Below are 24,474 nucleotides of genomic sequence, written 5' to 3'. Positions count from 1 at the left end.
ACCTGCCACACATCCATGTAATCCTCATCTCTCCACTGTCCAGTCTCTCATGCTCCACCCTTGGGGCCCACGTCGCACTTTGTACCACATGCAACTTCTTACACAGGCTAGTAAGTACACTTTCCCTTTCATCTTCCGGGATGGGCTCTTGGATGTTAGGAAAGGCATGAGTTCCCTAAACCTCTTCCATCCGCTCCGTAGCCGTAGGTCCACCCCCCATCTGTATTTCACCAAGATAGCAAAATCTATTCACCACCCCATACATCTCTCTGCTAACTACTACACCCTCTTGCTCTGCTGCGTCTGCCTGTGGTACCTCTCTCCCTTACACTGCTCACTTAACCTCAAATGTATCACTTGACGCCTGCAGGCTTCCTTTTGCTCTACACATTGGTCCATTTTCTGATTCCTCTTGCACAGGAGAGAGGGAGTTTGTACTGACTTAAAAAGGTGTGCCTGACATTCTGAAAGTAGGGTTGTTGTGATGTGTCTACCACAGGGGTGTCCACAGATATTTTTCAACGGCCATATTTGAAGATGCCATAGGGCTGACTGCATCTCCTGTCATACTGTACATTTGGACCGTAAAGTCACACACAAATAGTCTTTTGTTGGCAGTGTAGCCAAAATGTAGCCATTCATCTGTGCTGTTAATAAAAAAACATTCAGCCTTATTTCAGCCTTTTTTCACATGCATGCACTGCATTGCTCTTATATTTACAGTCCAATAAATTGTCTTTTGTTCAAAGGGCAGTGTAGCCAAATGTAACCAGGTGTGAAAAGGTCTCTACAAAAATGAATTACTGGCGGGCCATAAATATACAATATAAATAAAAGCCATAAATAATACATTTTAGGAAGGAAGCTGTAGGCCATATAAAATCTACCCTCGTGCCATGGCTGGCCAGGCAAGACTTTGGATATGTCGGAGCGTGTTGATATAATGTCCAGTGCCTGTCACTTTTCACTCTGAACTGCTGGCCAGCAGAATTGCAAACAGGAGAGCCAAGCACAGGAGTCTCTCCCTTGCCAGTACATAGCCTCTCTAACAGAAAGCCCTATGTAGTGCCTCCTTGTGGCAACACTGGGTACATCTATCAGACCTTGGCTGAACTACAAGAGACTCAGAGGTTTGGCCCCTAGACATAGGCACACTGGTGTGTGGACATGCCCTGGTGCCCATAGACCAACCACCAGCTATGGGAACGGGCTAAGGGAGGAGCCAGGCTCAGAATTACATAGTTCCGGTCGCCATTTCCTTGGGGTACTGCAAATAAATAATAAAGCAGCCCACAACAACATCGACAGTGACTAATTACTTTGCAGATTTGAATTATTATAAACAAAACAGACATTAACCACTTAAGCCCTATTTAAACTTTGGATTTGAAATTTGAAAATAGACGATCTGCAAGGTCACAATTGAAAAAGGGAACAGACATAATGAAGGTATTTGTTAGATGAAAGTTCAAAGTTCTGAGAAATGTCCGCTACTGTTGAGTCGTATAGCTAGGTGATTTTAAAGTGACATTAATTCAATTAGGAACAGTAAACTTTTATAATATGTTTATCGGTGATAGACTGTGACCGTCTCACCTTTTCCATTAAATAAATTAACAGACATATGAAGGTGTTTGTTAGATGAAAATTCAAAGTTCTGAGAAATGTCTTTGAGTTGAGTCATATAGGGTTTTTTAAAGTGAGATTTCTCCAATTTGGAACAGTAAAATGTTATTATATGTTTACCAGTGATAGATTATGACCTTCAACTAAAATGCCTGGAATATCCGAGTAATGGTATACCTGTCCTTCCTCAGGGTGGAGTTCCCCGTCCTTCCTCGGGGTGGAGTGACAAACACGTGTCCGGTGTGCAGCACCTTTTAAATGCATGATGACAACATCAATAGTACAACCCACTTTATTCTTTCAACCTATAATAATAATAATAATAATAATAAACTTTATTTGTATAGCACCTTTCATGACATGAAATGCAGCTCAAAGTGCTTTACAGAGCAAGAATACAATTACAGTTACAACCAATTTAACAATAAAGAAAAAAAAGAAAAGCAAAAGCATAAAACAACATTAAAATAATAGCAAAAGGCAGTGAATCAGGCAATACAGTGAGGACATGGGTAACAACACAGAGATTTAAAAATCAACCAAAAAATCAGCTAAAAGCGAGAGTGAAGAAGTAGGTCGTGAGCTGTGCTTTAAAGGGACACTTCACCCCAAAAAAACTTTGTTTCAATGGATTAGTCACCCCATGGAGACTTGAATTCATGGATTTTTTTTTAGTTTTTTGTCTCATTCCTAAGACAATAATTTGATGACAGGCAGCGGTTCCGGTAGGAGACCCAACGAGTCTCCGTTGTGTCTCCTACCGGAACCGCTGCCTACCGGTCCGCTGGTCATCAAATTATTGTCTTAGGAATGAGACAAAAACTAAAAAATATCCATGAATTCAAGTCTCCATGGGGTGAAAACAAAGGTTTTTTTGGGTGAAGTGTCCCTTTAAAGCTATCGACAGAGGCTGCCTGTCTTAGGTGTTTATTCCACGCTGTCGGCCCGTAGAAGCAAAATGCTGCTTCACAGTGTTTTTTATATGTCATTGTAGGCACCTCGAGCAGGTCAGCACTTGAAGACCTGAGGGGCTGGTTTGGAACATATCTCTCTAGGCAGTCATAGAGGTAGGACCTATCACCTGCCTCCTAGTATCATTACTAACCATAACATCGTCTTAACTTAAAATAGCTTAGTTCCCTGACTCCTAAGTCTCTGGGTCAAGTCACAATGTGAAGTAATCTCTCAAGAACAGATTCTGTAGTACAAACAGCAGAGGGCGCTGTTTTTCCTTCTCAATTGGCTCTGGGTTCCCAGATTGAATGTGAAGTTACAATGTTTAAAGTTACTATGACCCAGACACCATGGCATTGAACGGGTGTCATGTTTAAAGTTCCACAACCTTGAACTGGATTTAAAGTCATAATAATACTATGGCATTGAATGTTTAAACTTTCAAACTTTAGAGGGTACCGTGCATAACCATGACCTTCAACACATGGTTAAAGGTTACAGTGAGTCAACTCAACTGTGCCATCATGACCCCACTACTCCGCTACTGTAGCTGATGTCGAACACAACATGTTTTTGAATTCCACAGCAGGCAGAGTGGCTCTCTCTAGCAATGTTTGGGAATCCCTACCAATTGACATAACATGCTTCATAGCAGAAAACTTAGGTTAGTTATCACCAAGTTAAATTTACATTCTATTTTTCATTAAAGGTGCAGTAAGTGATTTAGCTCTATATTCTGATCATGATCAATGATCAATCATTGCTAGAGGGTTTATTCAGTAACAGGGGTCCCTCTCTCTCCAGCTCTTTAGTAAACAGAAAATACACTTTGTTGGGATACCAATTTAATCCAATCAATCAGGAGAGAGAACTCATACAGGATAAACAAATGAAATTGGAAGTGATGAAACAAATAGATTTGCAGAGAACACTCTATAGCAAAATCTTACAAAGAAACAGGTGTGATGTAAATGTTTGAGGAATGTGCTCCCGTAGTTTCGTCACATTCATCTCCGGGGACAACCCTGCCAAGGGGGATGTATCTTTGAGGTCTTATACAGGGCCACAAAAAAAAGGTTCAACTGAGCTGAATCCTAAGGATTACTTCACTACCTCGAGGACTGCGAATAGGGCAAAAGGAATGCCCTCATCCCAGCACTTCTCTTACTCCAGGTAGCCTATTTCCTTCAGTTGACTATAATAACCATAGGAGGGGAGCTAGTGTAATGAGGTGTTTAGTCCCTGTCACTGCTAATCTCCAGAGTTGTTTATGTTGGAGGGTTAAGTTTGCAGCCACTTCTCACCCGACAGTAAGGAGTTTCACCGGTAGGGCGTAACGCATGCAGAGGAATACGCTATCCAACCTAGTTCCTCTTACCTGCTGAACATGCCCTGACCAATCTGTAGAAGTAGCTAACAGCAACAGAGATCGCCCTCCCCTGCTGGATCATGGCCAATTGTGTTGGTTGGAGCGCCCGGCCAAGCTGGATGCCCAGAGGGTTCAAACCCCTAGTCTCCACGGTTGGGCCTGGGTCTGGGCAGGAAGTTTTATCCTGTGCCACCCGGATGCATTGTCATTTACTCTTAGCGGCAGCTTCGGCCTGCTCTCTCTGGATCATGCAGCGGTGCACAATGCTATTGAAACCCCTCAGGTAGAAGAGTCCGATGGTCCGAAACAGTCCCATGGTCACTATCTGCTTGAGGCCTTCTATGATAGAAGTAACAGGTGACATTCCACAGGTGAGTGTTGAAAGCATGTAGCCATCACAGCCCACAGAGCTGTTGAATTTGCCTTGCACAGCATCCCTGACGATAATCTTGGCCACTTGCTCTGGTTTCCAAACCCCACTGGTCTTAGAGATTAAACTGGTCTCTAGCAGCATTGTTTTATTCTGCTCAGCAAGCCCGGGAGTGTCTGTGTCAGGCGGGTAGGCAACAGTCACAGAGATATTGTATGGCTTTATCTCCATCTGCAGTGCCTCTGCCAGGCCACGGAGAGCAAACTTGGAAGCAGAGTAGGCAGTGTAACCAAAGAGGCCAATCTGGCCTGCTTGCGAGGACACAAACACGATGCGTCCCTTTCTGCGTTCCTTCATGGTGGGTATGATGGCCCGTGTTGGGTATAGGCTGCCCAAATAGTTCACCTCCATCAGACTTCTGAAGCGATCAACCTCCATTTCATCAAACTTTGCAGAAATGGCTGTTCCTGCACAGTTGACCAGCATATACACAGGGCCCAGCTTCTCTTGAGCCTGTTTTATCACCATCTCCACTTCACGATAATACTTGGAAACATCCACAGATATGCAGAGCACCGCCTGTTCATCATTTATAGCACATTTCTCCACCTCCATCTTTGCTTCAACCAATTTGGTCTCGTCCCGTGCCACCAAAGTGATGAAAGCTCCTTGTTTGTAGCACTCCATAGCGATGCATTTTCCAATTCCACTTGATCCACCAGTCACCACAACGTGGGCCCCATTCAGGTTCAGAGGTTTGGGACGAGTACAAATCACGTACAACACGCAGGCAACAATAAATGCGATGACAACAAGCAGCATAATGAAAGGTGTTCAACTACTATATAATGGGTGTATAATGGGTGTATGTATGAAAGGTATAAAACAAAGGGCCTACTGCCTGGATCCAAAAAGAGAACTGGTCAACTACTGACTGTTTACACTGAAAGGAACTACTTGGGTAAATCTTAGATCAATATAAACAAGTAAAATTCAAGACAGCTCTGTAAGAAATGTAATTCTAGATCGGAATGATACCAAAAAACATTAGCTGCTCCATTATCAACAGCTTTTGTATTATTTGCAGCGACGTCACAATTAGTTCTAAACTCGCATTATCATTGGCTCAGACGCATTGTAAATGTTTCCAAATATAGAACTCGGTCCTTGTCATCTACTGTATATTGTATCGTAGCAGTAACCACCGCCAACTCTGTTAGTGAGGCTAATTTTGCCTACCTTTGCAATTAGCCATCTTAGCTAGAATGTCACATTCCACATTTTGTCCACATTAACTGTCAGAATAAAACAGCCACCCATTAAACCTAGTACTCAACTAGAAAAGTGCGCTCCTCTAAGTGCAGTTCTCCGGCAGGATGGGTTGCTTACCCAGGGCTGTGTCAATCGTGGGGTGCAGCCGTCAGGACATGATGAAGCTGCAGGGGAAATAGTTTGTACGACAGGCTGTGCCCATTTTTGGTGGAATTGAAAGCGGTTTTGGAGGTCTATAGAGACCCTACATGCAATTAGAAATTGGGTATGAACTATGAATGGATGTTGCGTTCATGATTGGCTATATGCTGTTTTTTTAAGAAATCAGCCCCGTCCACAAATTTGTGGAGGCAATTACAGGCAAACGGTTCTGCCTAATTTGTTGGAAAAACTAAATCATGTTTTGGCAACAGTGACATTTGTAGCATTTGGGGTGGAGGTTCTTCCTTGGTGTACTGGGTGTAATGGCATCTGGCCCTATGTTGTTTAGAGGCCCTTTGATGTGTGATAGAAATTTGGGGTAGATTGGACGTTGCGTTCAGGATTTTTGGCATTTTGTTCCTGGACGTAGCCAATCAGAATAGAATAGGAAAAATCTGATTGATAAATCTTGATCACATGACTCCAGAGATAATGTGTACCGATCTGCGTGTGTTTTGGACAAAATCTGTAGTAGTAGTAGTAAAAGTGTTTTGAAGAGCAAAATGGTTGAACATCTTGTCAGGCCGGAATGAGCATAATGATCCAAGGCATCCAGGAAAAACATTTTGATTGTACGGCCTACAGTTCAAGAGTTATAGTCCAAAACTTTAAGTGCCTGTTATAGCACCACCATAAGGCCGATTTGAAAAAAAAAACATGGGGTGGAGGTTCTTCCTTGGTTCTTCCCTGGCCTGCTGATCAGCCTAAGTGTGCCAACGTCTTAGGCCGATCAGTCCAGCGGTCGCCACACACAGAGGGGACAGGGGCAAAAACAGCCTAGTGTGATGAGATGAAGGCATAGAAAAGGCATAGAACGTCAAAACTCAGGAACGCTACCACTGCACCCTTACCAAAATGCCCTTTCATGGGGTTGGCAAAGTAGTGGTATACGAACACCAGCAGGAATAATGACACGGCAAGCATGTTGGTGAATATGGCCAGCTGTACATCTGTCACCATTGCTAATAGCCTGTTTTTACTCCTCTGCTTGGTAAATCTAATGGAATCTTCCAAATAAAGAAGTGAAAATCAAGCCAATGGAATTCAATACAATGAAATTACACGCCAATGTAATTGCATCAGTAAGAACCAGTTGAGTACTGTTCGGTGCACTAAAGCTTAACACTGCAAACCTCAAAGAGTAACAGAGCTACGCCATCATCAGCTTTTATATCAGGGGTGACATCACAATTAGTTCTGACCTCGGATTGGCTGAGATGCAATGTCAATGTTTCCAAATATAGATCTCAGCTCATACATTTTACCTTACCTGCCTTCTAGCAATGGTCGCTGCCGATAAAACATTGACAAACTCTGTGTGAAGCTGATCTGTAAAGTATTTTAGATAAAAGACGTGACCAGCACAACTGTTATTGAATAGAAGCAATACCATAATACCAGCAGTACTCAAAAATCATGGCCTCTCTTACCTGTATGAAGAGAAAGCCTGTTATCAGTCAGCAAGCCACAAGCTCTCTGCAGCTCACTGCTCAGCCTGTCCTCTACCACAGATTTGTCTGAGTGTGCGATCATCAAGACAGAGTCATCCGCGTACAAAAAGAGATCACATGTAACAGCAGCTTAAAAATCATTAAATAAATGACCAATAAAGTAAGGGACCAAGTATCCTTCCATGGTGTCCCCATGCGGGCCACCAAAACAAGTCTTTTCACTTGAGAGAGTCCCATTTGAGTACGGTTTACAAGGTATGACCTCACCCAGTGCCATCTCATTAAAACCCATTGCTCTCAACTTTAGTGATTAAAATACCACAATGTACCGTATCGCCTTCTGTAAATCCAACACCATACCACAGAACTTTACATCATCAACCTCTTCCCTAATTCGATCAGTTAGGTACAGTAAGCAAGTCAAGTTGTGTGCGCTTTCCTGAAACCTGATCGGAACTCAAATTAAATATTGTTCTTTGTTATAAAATCATAAATCTGTCCCTGAACAAGCCTTTCCATTATTGCCAGACCCAGAGGGTCGGCCTACATGAGGCTCTGCCCCCTTTCGTCCATACATGGGCGAAAAAGACCGGCTGTATAAAAGGGACCCTTTCTTCCCCATACATGGGCATAAAAGGGACACAGGCTGACACGTCATACGAAGTCCGTCATACAAAGTCCTTATAAAGTACTAGGAATTTATTCTGGGTCTGGCAGAACTAGGTCTCCTGGTCTTGTTTTTTGATAGAGCACTTAAAATAGAAACCGGTCTATAGTCATTTGGGTCAAGTTCTGTACGCTACTGCCCCATCGTTGGAAAGTGCAATGGAAAATCTGCAATCTGCTTTCAATGTGGTTCAACACAATCTTGAGAGATTGAGAAGATCAAGCAAGAAATGTGACGAGGTACCACAGATTGTCACATTACAGAATTAACCAATTGAAAAGGTATCAACTTACAAATATTTGGGTTTTATGTTGGAGGAAAATCTGTCGTTTAAAACTCACTTTCAGAGTCTTGTAAAAAAGCTTGGCGTGAAGTTGGGTTTATTCTATAGAAACGGACACATCACTGCATGTTGTATGAGAAGGTTGGTCGGTCTTCCTTGCAAGATGGTTGAATGGAGCATTGGTATCACTTTCTTTATAAGGCTGTTTTGCACAAACGACTCCAAGGCCCACTAGTGTTATTCACCAGAGATCTGATGGAAAGTTCATATACAAAATTCCCACATCTAATAGTCTTTGGTGAAACTGCTTTTAATGTATACAGCATCATCTTGGTGTAAGCTACAGAATCTTAAACTGAGTTCTCTTGTCAGCATGGCTGTTTTTAAGGACTACTTGATCACTGTCTGCTCATGTCCTGGCATTTAAACGTCGTTTCCGATAAAGAAAGAAAAACTTAAATCAAACTTTTTGTGCTCAAGCCACACCAAAAGGCAAGTCAAAATCTCAAGGTACATCTATATATATAGTCATATCACGCATATAGCGTTTATGTGTAATAAGCGTGTTTTTCTTTACTAGTGCCAAATAAGAGTTGACAAACAACTATATTACTCAAGAAACATAATTCAATAATTACTTTGAAACTTACTTCAAAGCAGCACCAAAACCCATTTGAACCAGACAGATCTCAAATGCCCCTAAATTGGAAAATGAGTGTACAAAACTCTTGACTTGCAAAATGGCTTAAGATGTTTTATTACAATGGAAAATGTAAAAACAAATCAATCAAACAAACAAACATACATGCAATTTGCAACTAGACCTAGACAAGTCTTCTAGCTTGCCAAATTAAATTACCCCCCAATGTATTGATGATCTCTTGTATAGTATTGTATGTCTTGAGGAATTGTATACACAGGACCACAGGGCTTTTTGTGTAATCCTTTTAACATTATTGTATAACTGTACCTCTGTACCTTTTGCAAACTGTTAATAAAGTATTCGATCAATCAATCAATCAATAGGTGCCCCTCTTTTTTCCCTCTACACCAAATGCCTGCCGAAAATACAGGCTCACAACGCGCCACGCCACAAAGCTTTGTGAGCTTGCAGATCTGCAATCTTTGCAGAATGTTTGCCCCAGAATAGGGACGTTAGGGTTCATGTTGTTAAGGCTGAGCGGCTGTTGACAGTCTGCTCATCTGATATTATTCTTTTCAGAAACGTTTCCGTTAGTTTACATCTGATTGAGCATGTTGAATCAGCCGCGCGTGATGAGTAGACTGGGATCAATTTGCTTTGCCAGTTTGCATATCAGGTGTAGAGAGAATCAGCGGATAGAGACAGTGCATGTATGTGTGTGCAAATTACGGGATACAGTTTTGGAGTAGACGGGCTCTACCAGATGGCACTGATTCAAAATGGAATGGAAACCAGGCTTTCGACTGGTGCTGCATAAAGCCTGGTAATGCGAGGTGAGGCGAGGAGAGATCTCTCTGTTTGGCAGTTCAGCCTGACAAAAGACAGCACCTTTCTGCTGGTTTATTTAATGGTCTTTTTTGGTTCAGATCTTTGGATGTAGGTCATTGGAATTGATGACGTAAGATGGGTGGGTCTGACCACATGAGACTCGATCTAGGTTATACATGCCACAACTCACCATTTGTGACGTCATGAGGTGACGTTGAGTGGTTGATACATTTAGTCCTTAAATAAAAGGCACGTCACAACCATAAAGTTCTCAGAGTGTAATCTAGTCTTCAAGTTACGGAACAAAACAGAACACAAGAAAAGTAAAGTTGTCTACAGCAACCTTCAATTGGTTAGACAATTTGTAAAAATGGATGACCAATTTTTCCAAATAAGCCGCAATGATGAGGGAAAAGCACCGTTACCACCAGACCCAAAAAGTGCTGTTACTATAGCCATCTCCCCTCGCACCTTATTCAACATGGTATCAGAGAGCTTGATTTATCAGAATGAAGGAGTAGAGAGATACATAAACTATCAGGTGGAGCATGAAAATGAGATCATGGCCAGAGGAGATTCTTTTCCATTTGTGAAGGCATTAATGAGAGTCAACCAGAGGTTGAGGGAACTCTACCCAGAAAGTGAGGAGTTGTTTGACATTGTCCTGATGACTAACAGCCATGCCCAAGTTGGGGTCCGAATCATAAACAGCATTAATCATTACAATTTGACCATAGAGAGATTTTGCATGACTGGAGGGCAGAGTCCCATCGGCTACCTGAAGGCTTACAATACCAACCTTTACCTTTCAAAGGACCCTGAGAAAGTCACAGAGGCAATTAAACAAGACATTGCCGCTGCCACAATGTATTCACCCGACTATGAAAGAGAGTTGAGTGACATCCAGTTGAGAGTGGCCTTTGACGGAGATGCTGTGCTCTTCTCGGATGAGTCTGAGAGAGTCCTGAAACAAAGTGGCTTGGGCGGGTTCTTTGAGCACGAGAAGAAAAACGAGGACGTTCCTCTTGCCCAGGGTCCCCTGAAGGGTTTTCTGGAAGCCCTGGGGAAACTCCAGAAGAAGTTCTATGCTATGGATGAGCGTAATGACTGTCCCATTCGCACTTTCCTGGTCACAGCCCGCAGTGCAGCCAGCTCAGGGGCCCGTGTCATTAAAACACTAAGAAGCTGGGGCCTGGAGATTGACGAGGCTCTGTTCGCGGCTGGGGCCCCCAAAGGGCCGCTCTTAAGGAAAATAAAACCCCACATCTTCTTTGATGACCAAATGTTCAACATTCATGCGGCCAGGAAGATGGGAACCATCTCTGCACATGTACCATATGGGATTGGACAGAATTATCATTAGCAGCAGACTGGCCTGAGTTATCAGCAGCAGCCAGCTGGACAAACTTGTCAGCAGCAGACCTATCAGATGCATTCGGCACAGTGAATGATCAACTTCTCCTGAACACCCTTTCTGACCTTGGCATCACTGGGACTCAAGAGTGTCTCCTACTGTACCTGACTGTTTGGACCTACCAGGTTTCATGGAAAAGGTTTGCTTTCGTTTCCACGACTAGTCATCAACCTCCCAAAACCTTTCACGTCTCCCCCTGTTCTGTTCTCTTCATTGGCTTCAGGTTGCTGCCCACATCCAGTACAAAAAATTGGTGTTGAAGTAGAAGGCAACCAAAGGCATAGCACCCCCTTACCTTGAAGATATCAATCCAACCCTACAACCCTTCCCGCTCACTTAGATCAACTAACACAGGAATGTTGTCCGAGCCTTCTCAAAAACAGCCTGAACAATGCTCCACACGTCTTAGATTCTTTTTCCCTTTTGGCTCCCAAACTGTGGATCAAACAACACTCTCCTGAGTACATTCACTCACAGAACAAAGGAAATGAAACCTCGGACTGGATAGGATCCATTGCACTGGTAATGGTCGCTGTGAATTGTTAATAAGGCTAATTTTGCCACGGCAGCTAGAATATCACATTACATATTTTTTATATACTGTGCTATGTGAATGGGCCAAGTAAATGCCTTGCATCGAACAAAGACTTTTTATGTTGGTTAGCAAGCAGGCAATACTACACCATTTACAGAGCCAGTAGAGAGGCAGATACAAATATTAGCAAACTAAATGGTCGACAAAACAAACCGGTTAATGAAGAATTACAACACAAAATGTACTATAAACATGCAGATCTCCACCAGGCCTGGTTGCCTTCCCACTCCAGGGCTGAAACAGGTGACCTTAGGCAGATGGCCTGGCGTTTCCTCAGGTCCTGACGGCTGCAACCCATGACTTACAACCCTGGTCTGTCCGGGTGGCCTACTCAGGGCTGTGTAAGTCAAATATTACTGGTGAATGTTGCTCAGTCAAATTTGGGCTTGAGTTAGTACTGAAGTACTTTTAAAAATACTTAAGTATTCAAAAGTACATACTTTTTTTTTAATACTAAATTATTAAAAAGTACAAATAACATTTTCTTTTTAATATCAGTGCATTGCTGTATTAAAAATGTTAGACTTTCTAAATAGCCAATTTACAAGCTCACAAAGCGTCGCGCCACGAGGCGTTGTGAGCTTGCAGATCTGCTAATTTCACTATATTTGAAATAGGGCTTACGTGGTTAATTCAGTTCATTCAACTACTTTTTCCCTTCCTAGAAATGTAGTGGAGTCAAAAGTACAATATTTGTCTTTGAAATGTAGTGGAGTGTAAGTATCCAAAAATACAAATACTCAAATACATGTACTTAAGTACAGTAAAGTAAATGTACTTCATTACTGTCCACCAATGCTCCTCTGATATGGGGTCACCAGCCTCTTATCCTCAAGTTCAACTGACATTAGGGAGTTTCCACGGGAGACCAATACATGCTCCTTCCCGACGTCGGGAAATCTTCCGGTTCGGACAGGCTTTCCGAACTATTGTTTGGCGGGTCCGAGAAAGAGTTCTGAGACCGCCCCATTAGAAGTTAAGAATGACGTCAATTTGAAGTTGTGTCACCTCACCTCCCTTTCGGAAGAAAAGTTTGGACGTCGGAAGGAGAATGTACTGCGCTTACCTCACATGGTCCCCCGTCCCTCCCTGCTGATTGATGATCAGACACCTCTCACAGCCAGGTAATTAATGCGTGTGAACAATAGCTATTGCTCCGCCCCTAAACACTCCCTGACTAGATTAACTGTCGTCTGTTAGTGGACTCGGCTATCCCTCAGGAAACAAACTTGACCAAACTGACATGTTTAACTAGCTAAATGTTCATTAATATGATTGTATGTATTTGTATATGATATGGCAGTTGGACATAAACCAAGACAAATGAACCTAACAGACAAATAAAGTATATTTTAAGGCAATGAGCAATGGAGAGTGTGGAAAAGAGGTGAAGAGGTTAAGAAACGAGTGCAAGCAGGTTGGAACGGGTGGAGAAAGGTGTCAGGTGTGATGTGTGATAGGAAAGTCAGCAAGAATGAAAGAAAAGGTGTAACGGTGGTGAGATCTTTGTTGTATGTTTTAGAGACAGTTGCACTGAGGAAAAGACAGCAAGCAGAGCTGGAGGTAGCAGAGACTAAAATGTTTGAGGTTCTCTCTGGGAGTAACAAGGATGGATAGGATGTTTTGGAGATAAAGCCAGAGGCCAGATTGAGATGGTTTGGACATCTACAGAGGAGGGATAGTGAGTACATCGGTAGAAGGATGCTGAGGTTGGAACTGCCAGGCAGGAGGCCTAGAGGAAGACCAAATAGGAGATTTATGGATGTAGTGAAAGAGGACATGAAGTTAGTTGGTGTGAGAAAAGAGGAGGCAGAGGACCAGATGAGATGGAAGCAGACGATTTGCTGTGGCGACCCCTGAAGGGAACAACAGACGAAAGGAAAAGATCATTAACAGATGTGTTTTTTCTTAATATGATTATACAATGTACATATTACCAGTAAAAGATCATTAACAGATGTGTTTTTTCTTAATATGATTATACAATGTACATATTACCAGTAATTACATGCTTGACCAAATCAACATTGCAAAAAGAATGGCATAGTGACTGATTACATAAAAAAGTTAGAAAAAAAATCGCACCCATTGTGGTGCCTGCTCTGTTTGACGAGTGCTGATATTCAGGCGGTACTACTCTGTTTGAGTTTGTGCTGGTATTCAGACGGTACTACTCTAGTTGGTGTGTGTGTGTGTGTGTGTGTGTGTGTGTGTGTGTGTGTGTATCCAGACAGTACTATTCTTATTTGTGTGGGCTGGTATTCAGACTACTCTATCCCGTATGTATGAGTTCCCTCTCCTCATTGGATAAAATTGGTATCCCGACCTGAAAATGCATTTTCTACTTAAGAGCTGGAGAGACAGGATGACTCCCGTTACTGAACAAACACACTATAGGAATGATTACTCAGGGTATAGAGCTGCTATTCAACAATTTTAACAAAAATCAACAAAAATCATTTTAAATATTTACTCGGGTTGGTCCTCCCAAGACACTTTCTTCTTGTCCCATTCTCATTACATGAGCATCTTTCGGTAAGAAACCCTTGGTTTGTCTGATATGTTGCATACAAAAAAAAATGTAGTGGGTGGTGTAACGCAGCACAGCTCAAAAGGCAACGTGGAGACAAAAAGAGGAATTCCAGGAATATCATGTATGGCTTTGACATGCAATGTAATCTCAAAGATTTACTGTCACTTAATAAAGTGTGAATAGTGGGATTTTACCATTCAGCTGCTTTGCAAATTATAATGCAAGTGATCTTTGATTCTCTACTTAAAAAAAACACAAATTCAAAAGTTTTGTACAATCCCCTGTTGGTGGCATTTGGTCACAGACGTGGGGAAAGAAACGCGTGGAGGTTCTTCCTTGGTCTGCTGACGAGGACAAGAAACCTGGTGCTGATCAGGTACAGCAGTTCAGCCTAGGATTCACAGACCCATTTGCCTCCGACAGAGCCCCATGTAAAAACAAAAACAGGATGTAGATATCTGACTTCATGTGTCTGACTTCATGTGGCCAGTGTGTGACATCAGTCGTCTATGACTTTATCTATAATATATCTATGACGTATAACACCAAATCTGGGTAAGGTGTCTTCCATTAATTTTAAAATGGTCAACAAATACACACGATAGTTACGCAAGAGAAAGAAAAGTCTATATTACCACATTTTAATTACAAAGCAGTAGCCTAGGGCCTCACTGTAGTAAAATATCTATTTTGACATAGAATGTGAAGAATTGTGTGTGTGGATTAACTTTTCATTAAACGTTTTTCTGTAGGCAAAAAAATATTAAAAACGATTTGGAAAAAAGGTACTTCCTTGGCCTATTGACAGTATGCACAAGAAATATGGCGCTGATCCGCAAAGTAGTTTGCGGGATTAGCTCCGAACAGACAGACAGATGTTGTAGATGGCTTGACTCTTACAGAGCCTATATACATATGGTGGGGAGAACTCACTGACGGGCACTGGGGCCTTGCCCTTGTCTTCATTTCATCCACATTGAGGCAAACCTCATCACAGATCTTTTCTGTGCATCCTGCTGAGAAATGCCACAACCAAAGTTAGCTAAAGGAAACCTTCACACCATTATTGATTCTGAGCTTTCAGTTTGTCCTATACTGCTCAATGGAGGTCCTATCGGTCTGAAACCTTGTCTCCAAATTTGGGCAAGTTACAGCCTGTGCAGCCTTACGCCTGTGCCTCCCCTTTCTTAATTTCTTCCTGGTTTTTGTCGCACGTGACATTGGGCTATTTTATTTTCCTCTGGAGTGGAGGGGGAACTTCTCCATCTCATCAATTTCAGTAAAAAAAATTGAGTCTCTGCGGTGGTGGGCCCTTCTCTTTTCTTCTCTTCTCTCTTGCTGTGTAATACTGTGAAGTATTTTCTTGTGCTCTTGTGCAGCAGTGTTTTCAGATCTTTTCAAGTTTCAGTAAGTAATGCATTCACTCCAGTGGAAGATTTCTCATTCTTTGGCTACGCTAGTGGTAATTACAATAACAATTTAAGCATTTAGCAGACGCTCTTATCCCGAGCAACTTACAAGTACGATATCGGAATAATCAGATCTTGAGCATTAACTCTAGTCTTTATTGACTACAGTACAGTTCCACAACAATGTAGTACCTCAAATAAACTAGAATTACAGGTAAACAAAGGAACCTGGCATATGTCTAAACAACATGCTTTCTAAATAACATTCTTAACATTTGTGGTTAAGAAAACAAAACAAAAAATATAGTAAACTAGCATCTATTGAACTAAACTGATAAAAATGGATAAAAATGGATACGAGGAGGGAGAAGTGCTAGAGGGTGAGGTGGTGGAAAATTGGGAGTGAGTCTGCAGTTCTGACTGTTGTTTGATCCACAGTTTGGGAGCCAGGAGGGAAAAGAGTCTAAGACGTGTGGATCATTGTTCAGGCTGTTTTTGAGAAGGCTCGGACAACATTCCTGTGTTAGTTGAACTAAGTGAGCGGGAAGGGTTGTAGGGTTGGATTGATCATATCTTCAAGGTAAGGGGGTGCTATGCCTTTGGTTGCCTTCTACTACTCCAACACCAATGTTTTGTACTAGATGTAGGCAGCAACCTGAAGCCAAAGAAGAGAACAGAACAGGGGGAGACGTGAAAGGTTTTGGGAGGTTGATGACCAGTCGTGCAAACGAAAGCAAACCTTTTCCATGAAACCTGGTAGGTCCAAACAGTCAGGTAGGAGACACTTGAATGCCAAGGTCTGAAAATGTGTTCAGTGTTCAAGAGAAGCTGATCATTCACTGTGCCAAATGTGTCTGATAGGACTGCTGAATCTGCTGATAGGTCTGCTGCTGCTGATAAGTTTGTCCAGCCGGTGGCTGCTGATAACTCTGGCCAGTCGGCTGCTGCTGATAACTCTGGCCAGTCTGCTGCTGCTGATAACTCTGGCCAGTCGGCTGCTGCTGATAACTCGTGCCAGTCTGCGGCGGCGGATAATTCTGTCCAATCCCATATGGTACATGTGCAGAGATGGTTCCCATCTTCTTTGCCGCCTGAATGTTGAACATTTGGTCATCAAAGAAGATGTGGGGTTTTATTTTCCTTAAGAGCGGCCCTTTGGGGGCCCCAGCCGCGAACAGAGCCTCGTCAATCTCCAGGCCCCAGCTTCTTAGTGTTTTAATGACACGGGCCCCTGAGCTGGCTGCACTGCGGGCTGTGACCAGGAAAGTGCGAATGGGACAGTCATTACGCTCATCCATAGCATAGAACTTCTTCTGGAGTTTCCCCAGGGCTTCCAGAAAACCCTTCAGGGGACCCTGGGCAAGAGGAATGTCCTCGTTTTTCTTCTCGTGCTCAAAGAACCGGACCAAGCCGCTTGATTTTATCATTCTGTCAGACTCATCCGAGAAGAGCACAGCATCTCCGTCAAAGGCCACTCTCAACTGGGTGTCACTCAACTCTCTTTCATAGTCGGGTGAATACATTGTGGCAGCGGCAATGTCTTGTTTAATTGCCTCTGTGACTTTCTCAGGGTCCTTTGAAAGATAAAGGTTGGTATTGTAAGCCTTCAGGTAGCCGATGGGACTCTGCCCTCCAGTCATGCAAAATCTCTCTATGGTCAAATTATAATGATTAATGCTGTTTATGATTCGGACTCCAACTTGGGCATGGCTGTTAGTCATCAGGACAATGTCAAACAATTCCTCACTGTCTGGGTAGAGTTCCCTCAGCCTCTGGTTGACTGTCATTAATGCCTTCACAAATGGAAAAGAATCTCCTCTGGCCATGATCTCATTTTCATGCTCCACCTGATAGTCTATGTATTTCTCTACTCCTTCATTCTGATAAATCAAGCTCTCTGATACCATGTTGAATAAGGTGCGAGGGGAGATGGCTATAGTAACAGCATTTCTTGGGTCAGGTGGTAACGGTGCTTTTTTCTTCTCATCATTGCCGCTTAGTTGGAAAAATGGATTTTTTTCATTCATTTTTACAAATTGTCTAACCAATTGAAGGTTGCTGTAGACAACTTTACTTTCCTTGTGTTCTGTTTTGTTCCGTAACTCGAAGACTAGATTACACTCTGAGAACTTTATGGTTGTGACGTGCCTTTTATTTAAGGACTAAATGTATCAACCACTCAACGTCACCTCATGATGTCACAAATGGCGAGTTGTGGCATGTATAACCTAGATCGAGTCTCATGTGGTCAGACGCACCCATCTTACGTCATCAATTCAAATGACCTACGTCAAAAGATCTGAACCAAAAAAGACCAATAAATAAACAAGCTAAAAGGTGCTGTCTTTTGTCATGCTCTGATTTTCTCAGGCTGAACTGCCAAACAGAGAGAACTCTCCTCGCCTCACCTCGCATTACCAGGCTTTATGCAGTACCAGTCGAAAGCCTGAGAATATACAAGAGAGAGAGAAGAATAAAATGATCTCTTTAGTGGTAATGAAGATTAACATTTAGTTTAATCACTCATGTAAAAATACACTAAATCAACATAAAACATAAAATCCAATAAACTACAACAGAGTTATGATGTTTTAATGCCAGGACATGAGCAGACAGTGGTTAAAAACAGCCATGCTAACAAGATAACTCAGTTCAAGATTCTGTAGCTTACACCAAGATGATGCTGTATACATTAAAAGCAGTTTCACCAAAGACTATTAGAAGTGGGAATTTTGTACATAAACTTTCCATCAGATCTCTGGTTAATAACACTAGTGGGCCTTGGAGTCAATAAAGAACACAAGTAAGAAGGCAGTTCGTGCAACACAGCCTTATAAAGAAAGTGATTCCAATGCTCCATTCAACGATTTTGCAAGGAAGACCAACCAACCTTCTCATTAAACATGCAGTGATGTGTCCGAAAACCTGAGTTTGAAATAAATCGTAGGGCTGCACAGACAGAATCTAACATTTTCAAGGAGGATGCGTTAGCGTGCGTATCATGGTGATGTCATCACATAGCAAGAATATCACCATAATCAATTACTGATGAGAGAATATTGCACGAACCAGATCCTTCCTCCTAAAAATAAAAGAAACCCAACTTCACTCTAAGCTTTTTTACAAGACTCTCAATGTGAGATCAGGTTTCAGGAAAGCACACACAACTTGACTTACTTACACTACTTGGCTTAGTGTACCTAACTGATCGAATTAGGGAAGAGGTTGATGATGGAAAGTTCTGTGATATGGTCATGTTGGATTTACAGAAGGCAATACGGTACATTGTGGTATTTTAATCACTAAATTGAGAGCAATGGGTTTCAATGAGATGGCACTGGGTGAGGTCATACCTTGTAAACCGTACTCAAATGGGACTCTCTCAAGTGAAAAGACTTGTTTTGGTGTCCCGCATGGGGACACCATGGAAGGAAGTATACGGTCCCTTACTTTATTTGTAATTTATTTAATGACGTTTAAGCTGCTGTTACATGTGATCTCTTTTTGTACGTGGATGACTCTGTCTTGATGGTTGCACACTCAGACAAATCTGTGGTAGAGGACAGGCTGAGCAGTGAGCTGCAGAGCGCTTTTCTATCAATTGCACACCCCATGAAGCCTTGAATTAATTTTTTCTTTTCTTTTTTGTCGCATTCTTAAGCCAATAATGTAATTACCGGCCAAAAGATGCTAATGTATCCGGTATGAGACACAAAGTAGAGTGTGTCTCCTACCGGAAATACACCCGTCATCAAATTATTGGCTTAGGTATGCGGGAAAAAAAGGGGAAAAAATCCATGAATTCAAGGCTTCATGGGGTGTGTAATTGATAGAAAATACGTCATTTAATGTCCTTTAATGTCCTTTATGTTGGTGTTTTTTTTTTTTTTAGATTTATCAATAACATTTAACTGTCCAAATTCTCACTTGTTTCACTTGTTTAAGATTAGGCGCTTCGTGAAACATCATTACCCCATATTGTCCTCTAGATTCTAGATGTTTGACTTGTTTTTATCACTTGATACCCAGCTTGTACTGGTGGTATACAGTACTGGCGTGTGTGAGTTTGATTTCTGGGTAAGCGCCGCGGTGGGAACTTTCAAGTATTGGTGTAGGTGGGAAATGGAGTATGAGTAGGGATGGGGCGGGGGTATTTGGGTTTTAGATAACAATTGTGTAAGCATCATCTTCTAATGTCTGCTACTCTCTGTGCAAAATGAATAAAGAGCAACTCCAACTGAGAAAAATAAATCAGACATTATTGTTCATTAAATAATAGCATCCTTCTGAAAAGAGATGCTGTCTTGCAGTACAGGTGCAGGTTTATGAACGGTCCACATCCCAGATGGTACCATCTTATGTGCATTAGTAAGGACCAATTATAGGTATTATAAGATAACGTTGAAAAAGGGTCAAGGTCTTGTGCTTCGATAAAGAAACTGATGGATACTAGTATATGACCCTCTGTGTTGTTTTTACTCCATGGTACTGAGGGGGTTAGCCAGTCAGTCTGTCTGTCTGGACACACCTGACGTCACATAACTGACGTCATAGACTGGCCTCAGGGACATTTGTGACTATTTCACCTGTGCAATAACCTGGGTAGCGCTGGGTGTCGGACATCATAGAATTTAAATCACTAGAGGTTCAGGCCGCATAGTGGCCCTCACACCTACGTCGCACCGCCGATCCGACTGATATGCCCATATATGGAGATCTCTGTATCTGTCAGGCTATGTCCCTTTTATGCCCATATATGGAGATCTCTGTATCTGTCAGTCCTTGTCCCTTTTATGCCCATATATGGAGATCCCTAATGTCATCAGTATATGCCCATATATGGGCATTCCCCCTTTTGTGCCCATATATGGAGCTGACTGATTTGTTTGCGCCTGATGCCATGACGACACATCGAGGTTAGACAACACACTCCATATTTGTGTGTAGCTGCATTGGGAACTCCTTATATGGTTCTGGCTGAGTCACGGTAACATGAGCGTGATGTCAGAGGTCCGCCGGCCAACCGACCGGCCCTCCCTTAAGCAATTTTAATATAGGATAGATGACATCATAGACTTGGCCTCCAAGTTGATGCACCACAGCTGTGAGATGAACTGACATCATAGAGTAAGTACTCTGACAACGAGTACTGACATCAGGAAAGGAATAAACAAGCTATATATTTCCAAAGTTGGAGACATTGGCAATGTCTTTCAGCCAATCACAATTGAGGTCGGAACTAAGATCACCACTAACATAAAATAGTTTACATTGCCCAACGGGGGAGAGCAGTGCTATTTTGCGCAAGAAGAACGGCACCCTGAATGAATTTTACTGAAAAAGAAACAAATTAGCCTTCATATTCTTGACTTTGGGACATGGCAGCAATCATGAGCCTTGTAAAGCATGAATCTCAAAGTGCATTCACCCAATGCCTAAAACCTGACAAGTTGGTGGATTCTCTTGGTACAGCCATGGAGACTGCATCAGCAAATTACTTGGCTGAAATTGGCGAAACTAACTCCAGTTGTTTCCAACGAGGCAGCCAGCATTCCACCATTGTTGCAGACAATGTGGAAGAGTGCAAGGTTCAGAGCCACAGTGTTGCGACAGGAAATATAAGTTCTATGGAGAAACTTAATGACGCTGTGAAATCTGAGGGGACAGAAGTTATCACCAAGCAAATGGAAATGGAAGAGGAGAAGTTAATGAAGGAAAGTGAGAGAAAGGAGAAGGAGTTAATGGGCAAGGCGAAGGAATCCTTGCAGGGTGAGTCTCATGAGTTGCGTTTCAAGAGGTTGCAGCACCTTCTGGAGAAGAGCAACATCTATTCCAATTACCTGCTGACCAAAATGGAACAGCAACAGCAGGAGGAGAAACGCAAGAAGAAGAGGCTTGAGAAGAAAGGTATCAAGTTACAGAGCACTGACGGAACAGTAGCCAAGGACGTTGACAATAAGAAAAGGAAAAGAGATGACAGCTATAAAATTGCTGATGTCATGTCTAAAGAAGAAATCATGTCCAAGGCAAAGATAATTAAAACGGAGGACAAGGAGCAGTCTGCTGCATCCAGGTCACTGAATGTGAATGACGCCAAGAAGCTAACAGACTCTAACAATGACATGAAGGCCCGTCTCTCTGAGACCATGCAGGACAACACCAAGCATTTCCTGGACTCCGTCAGGAAGGTGAACGGCCAGCCAGTTCCTGCCCAACAGCCCACACTCTTTTCTGGAGGGGTGATGAGGTGGTACCAGATAGAGGGCATCGAATGGCTGCGGATGCTATGGCAGAACGGTATCAATGGGATACTTGCTGATGAGATGGGTCTGGGAAAGACCATTCAATGCATCGGCCACATCGCCATGATGATCGAGAACATGGTGAAGGGGCCCTTCCTGGTGGTGGCCCCACTCTCCACCCTGCCCAACTGGGTCAACGAGTTCAAGCGGTTCACACCAGAGGTAACTGTACAGCTCTACCATGGCAACCCGAAGGACAGGGCTCAGCTCCTCAAGCAGATTGGCAGGCCTCAGGGCCCCCTCCACATGTGTCCAGTTGTCATCACCTCTTTCGAGATCGCCATGATTGACATTAAGATGCTACAGTGTTACCCCTGGAAGTACCTGATCATAGACGAGGGTCACCGGATCAAGAACTTGAACTGCCGTCTGGTGCGTGAGCTGAAGTCTCTCCCCACCAGCAACAAACTGCTATTGACGGGGACACCACTGCAGAACAACTTGGCTGAGCTCTGGTCCCTCCTCAACTTCCTCCTGCCTGAGGTCTTTGATGACCTAAAGAGTTTCGAGTCGTGGTTCGACATCGACACTATTCGTGCAGAGGCGGAGAATGTAGTGGCCAATGAGCGGGAGCAGAACATACTGAGCATGCTCCATCAGATCCTGACTCCATTCCTCCTGAGGAGGTTGAAGTCAGACGTGGCGCTGGATGTTCCTCCCAAGAAGGAGATCATTGTCTATGCTCCTCTGACAGTCAAACAGGACACCTTCTACACAGCAGTGGTCAACAAGACTATCGCCAAGATGCTCGGACAGGAGAAGGAGAAACCAGTGGAGCTGACGAGTAGTGGCAGACCACATCGCCAAACTCGGAAGTTGGTGAACTACGGCAAACAGATGGCAAACGGCAATATGGAGAATTACCTGGAGAAGGCCTGCAACGAGTACGAGGAAAGCTTTAGCCCTGTTGTGGAGGTGCAGACCCCTTTGGATGCCGAGATTAACCTGAAGCTTAATAACATCCTCATGTTGCTGAGAAAGTGCTGCAACCACCCTTACTTGCTGGAGTATCCACTGGACCCCACTACGCATGAGTTCAAGATTGATGAAGAGCTGGTTACGAGTTCAGGGAAGTTTCTCATCCTGGACAGACTGCTGCCTGAGCTGAAGAAAAGAGGCCACAAGGTACTGGTCTTCAGTCAGATGATATCCATCTTGGACCTCCTGGTGGATTACTGCTACCTGAGAGGATTCCAGTACAGCCGACTGGATGGCAGCATGTCCTACGCAGAGAGAGATCAGAACATGACCAAGTTTTCCACGAACCCAGAGGTGTTCCTGTTCCTGCTGAGTACCAGAGCAGGAGGCCTGGGCATCAATCTCACAGCTGCAGACACCGTTATCATCTTTGACAGTGACTGGAACCCACAAGCGGACCTGCAGGCCCAGGATCGTTGCCACCGCATCGGACAGACCAAGCCGGTTGTAGTGTACCGCTTGGTGACAGCCGGCACCGTTGACCAGACCATTCTGGAGCGTGCCTCGGCCAAGAGAAAGCTGGAACAGATGATCATCCACAGGAACAAGTTCAAAGGAGCACGGACAGAACTGAACCAGCCTAAGAGCTGTATTGATCTGGATGAGCTGATGGAAATGTTAAAAACCAGGGACACTGCAAAGGAGATGAAAAGTATAGAGGGGAAGGTGATTAGTGACAAGGACCTGGAGACCCTACTGGATCGAAGTGACTTGCTGGACGAGAAGAGGACCTCAAAGCTGGAGAGGGTGGGAGTCTTCAGAGTGATCGAGTCCAACGAGACATCAGAGGTATCGGTTTGACCTGAGCAGATGTTCACACTCCTTTGTTTTTTGGTTTCTGGTGAACAGTGAAAGAAGAAAATACAGTGCAGACCTCTCCTCAATTAGCAAAAGGTGTCGTCTCCGACAGAGGTGGGGTTGGGTCACTGTGAGCCCTGTACAGTGAGAGTACTATGTGAGTGGTATTTATATGTACATTGCTTACATAGTGTTTCTCAACTGAAGGTATGTGCAACTGTACGTGACAGGAAGTGGAAAATGTAAGAATGTATTTTATAGAAGACTTGACCAGCACAACTGTTATTGAATAGAAGCAATAACTATTTACTCATAATTTGAACATGTTGACATCAAAACTGGTCTTAGTGAAATGTTATGGCCACAGTTCTGAATAAATCTGCTCAGGTGGCAGTAATTGGAACTCCATTTGTTGTTTAAAGCTATGGTTTCCTTGCAAAGTGTAGTCATTTAAAGGGAGTACGTGGATTCAGCAGACAAGGAAAGGGGATACTGGAGCCTAAAAAGGTTGAGAACCACTAACACAAGGCAAGACGACAAAACAGAGCCAGAGAAAAACACCTGAGACAGGAACTAATAACGGTATGCCTTCATGTGGATCCACTGATTCACAGGCACACAGACCCTCTAGACAGCTCAGCCCCCACAGTGCTCCTGAGAACATTCACTTACAGAACAAAGGAAATTAAACCTCGGGCTGGATCAATTGCACTGGTAATAAAAACTGTAACTACATGTACAATAAAGCTTGTTGTGGAAATGTCCTGAAACTACTGCTGTT

General features: G+C 43.1%; 4 protein-coding genes across 4 annotated transcripts; 2 read left to right on the top strand and 2 right to left on the bottom strand.

Annotated features, from left to right (window-relative positions):
- Positions 1-4,154: 4,154 nt before the first annotated feature.
- On the bottom strand, positions 4,155-5,144 carry LOC308096521 (3-dehydrosphinganine reductase-like; the record flags this gene model as incomplete). Its single annotated transcript, XM_080443941.1, has 1 exon — positions 4,155-5,144. A coding segment is annotated over one exon (990 nt), but the record flags the coding sequence as incomplete, so codon positions are not given.
- A 4,890-nt stretch (positions 5,145-10,034) lies between these two features.
- LOC308096519 (cytosolic 5'-nucleotidase 1A-like) lies at positions 10,035-11,027 on the top strand (the record flags this gene model as incomplete). Its single annotated transcript, XM_080443939.1, has 1 exon — positions 10,035-11,027. One exon carries the CDS (start codon positions 10,035-10,037, stop codon positions 11,025-11,027), a length of 993 nt encoding a protein of 330 aa, XP_080300065.1.
- Positions 11,028-16,451: 5,424 nt separating this feature from the next.
- LOC308096518 (cytosolic 5'-nucleotidase 1A-like) lies at positions 16,452-17,642 on the bottom strand (the record flags this gene model as incomplete). The annotated part of the gene is made up of 1 exon (XM_080443938.1): positions 16,452-17,642. The coding sequence occupies one exon, from the start codon at positions 17,640-17,642 to the stop codon at positions 16,452-16,454; it is 1,191 nt and encodes a 396-aa protein (XP_080300064.1).
- A 3,447-nt stretch (positions 17,643-21,089) lies between these two features.
- LOC308096517 (lymphocyte-specific helicase-like) lies at positions 21,090-23,696 on the top strand (the record flags this gene model as incomplete). Its single annotated transcript, XM_080443937.1, has 1 exon — positions 21,090-23,696. The coding sequence occupies one exon, from the start codon at positions 21,090-21,092 to the stop codon at positions 23,694-23,696; it is 2,607 nt and encodes an 868-aa protein (XP_080300063.1).
- Positions 23,697-24,474: the final 778 nt, after the last annotated feature.

Source organism: Gymnoscopelus braueri (assembly GCF_963280865.1).
Source record: "Gymnoscopelus braueri genome assembly, chromosome: 12".
NCBI classification, from domain to species: domain Eukaryota; kingdom Metazoa; phylum Chordata; class Actinopteri; order Myctophiformes; family Myctophidae; genus Gymnoscopelus; species Gymnoscopelus braueri.
Note: the sequence above shows the minus strand (reverse complement) of the source record. Positions and strands in the feature narration are given on the sequence as shown.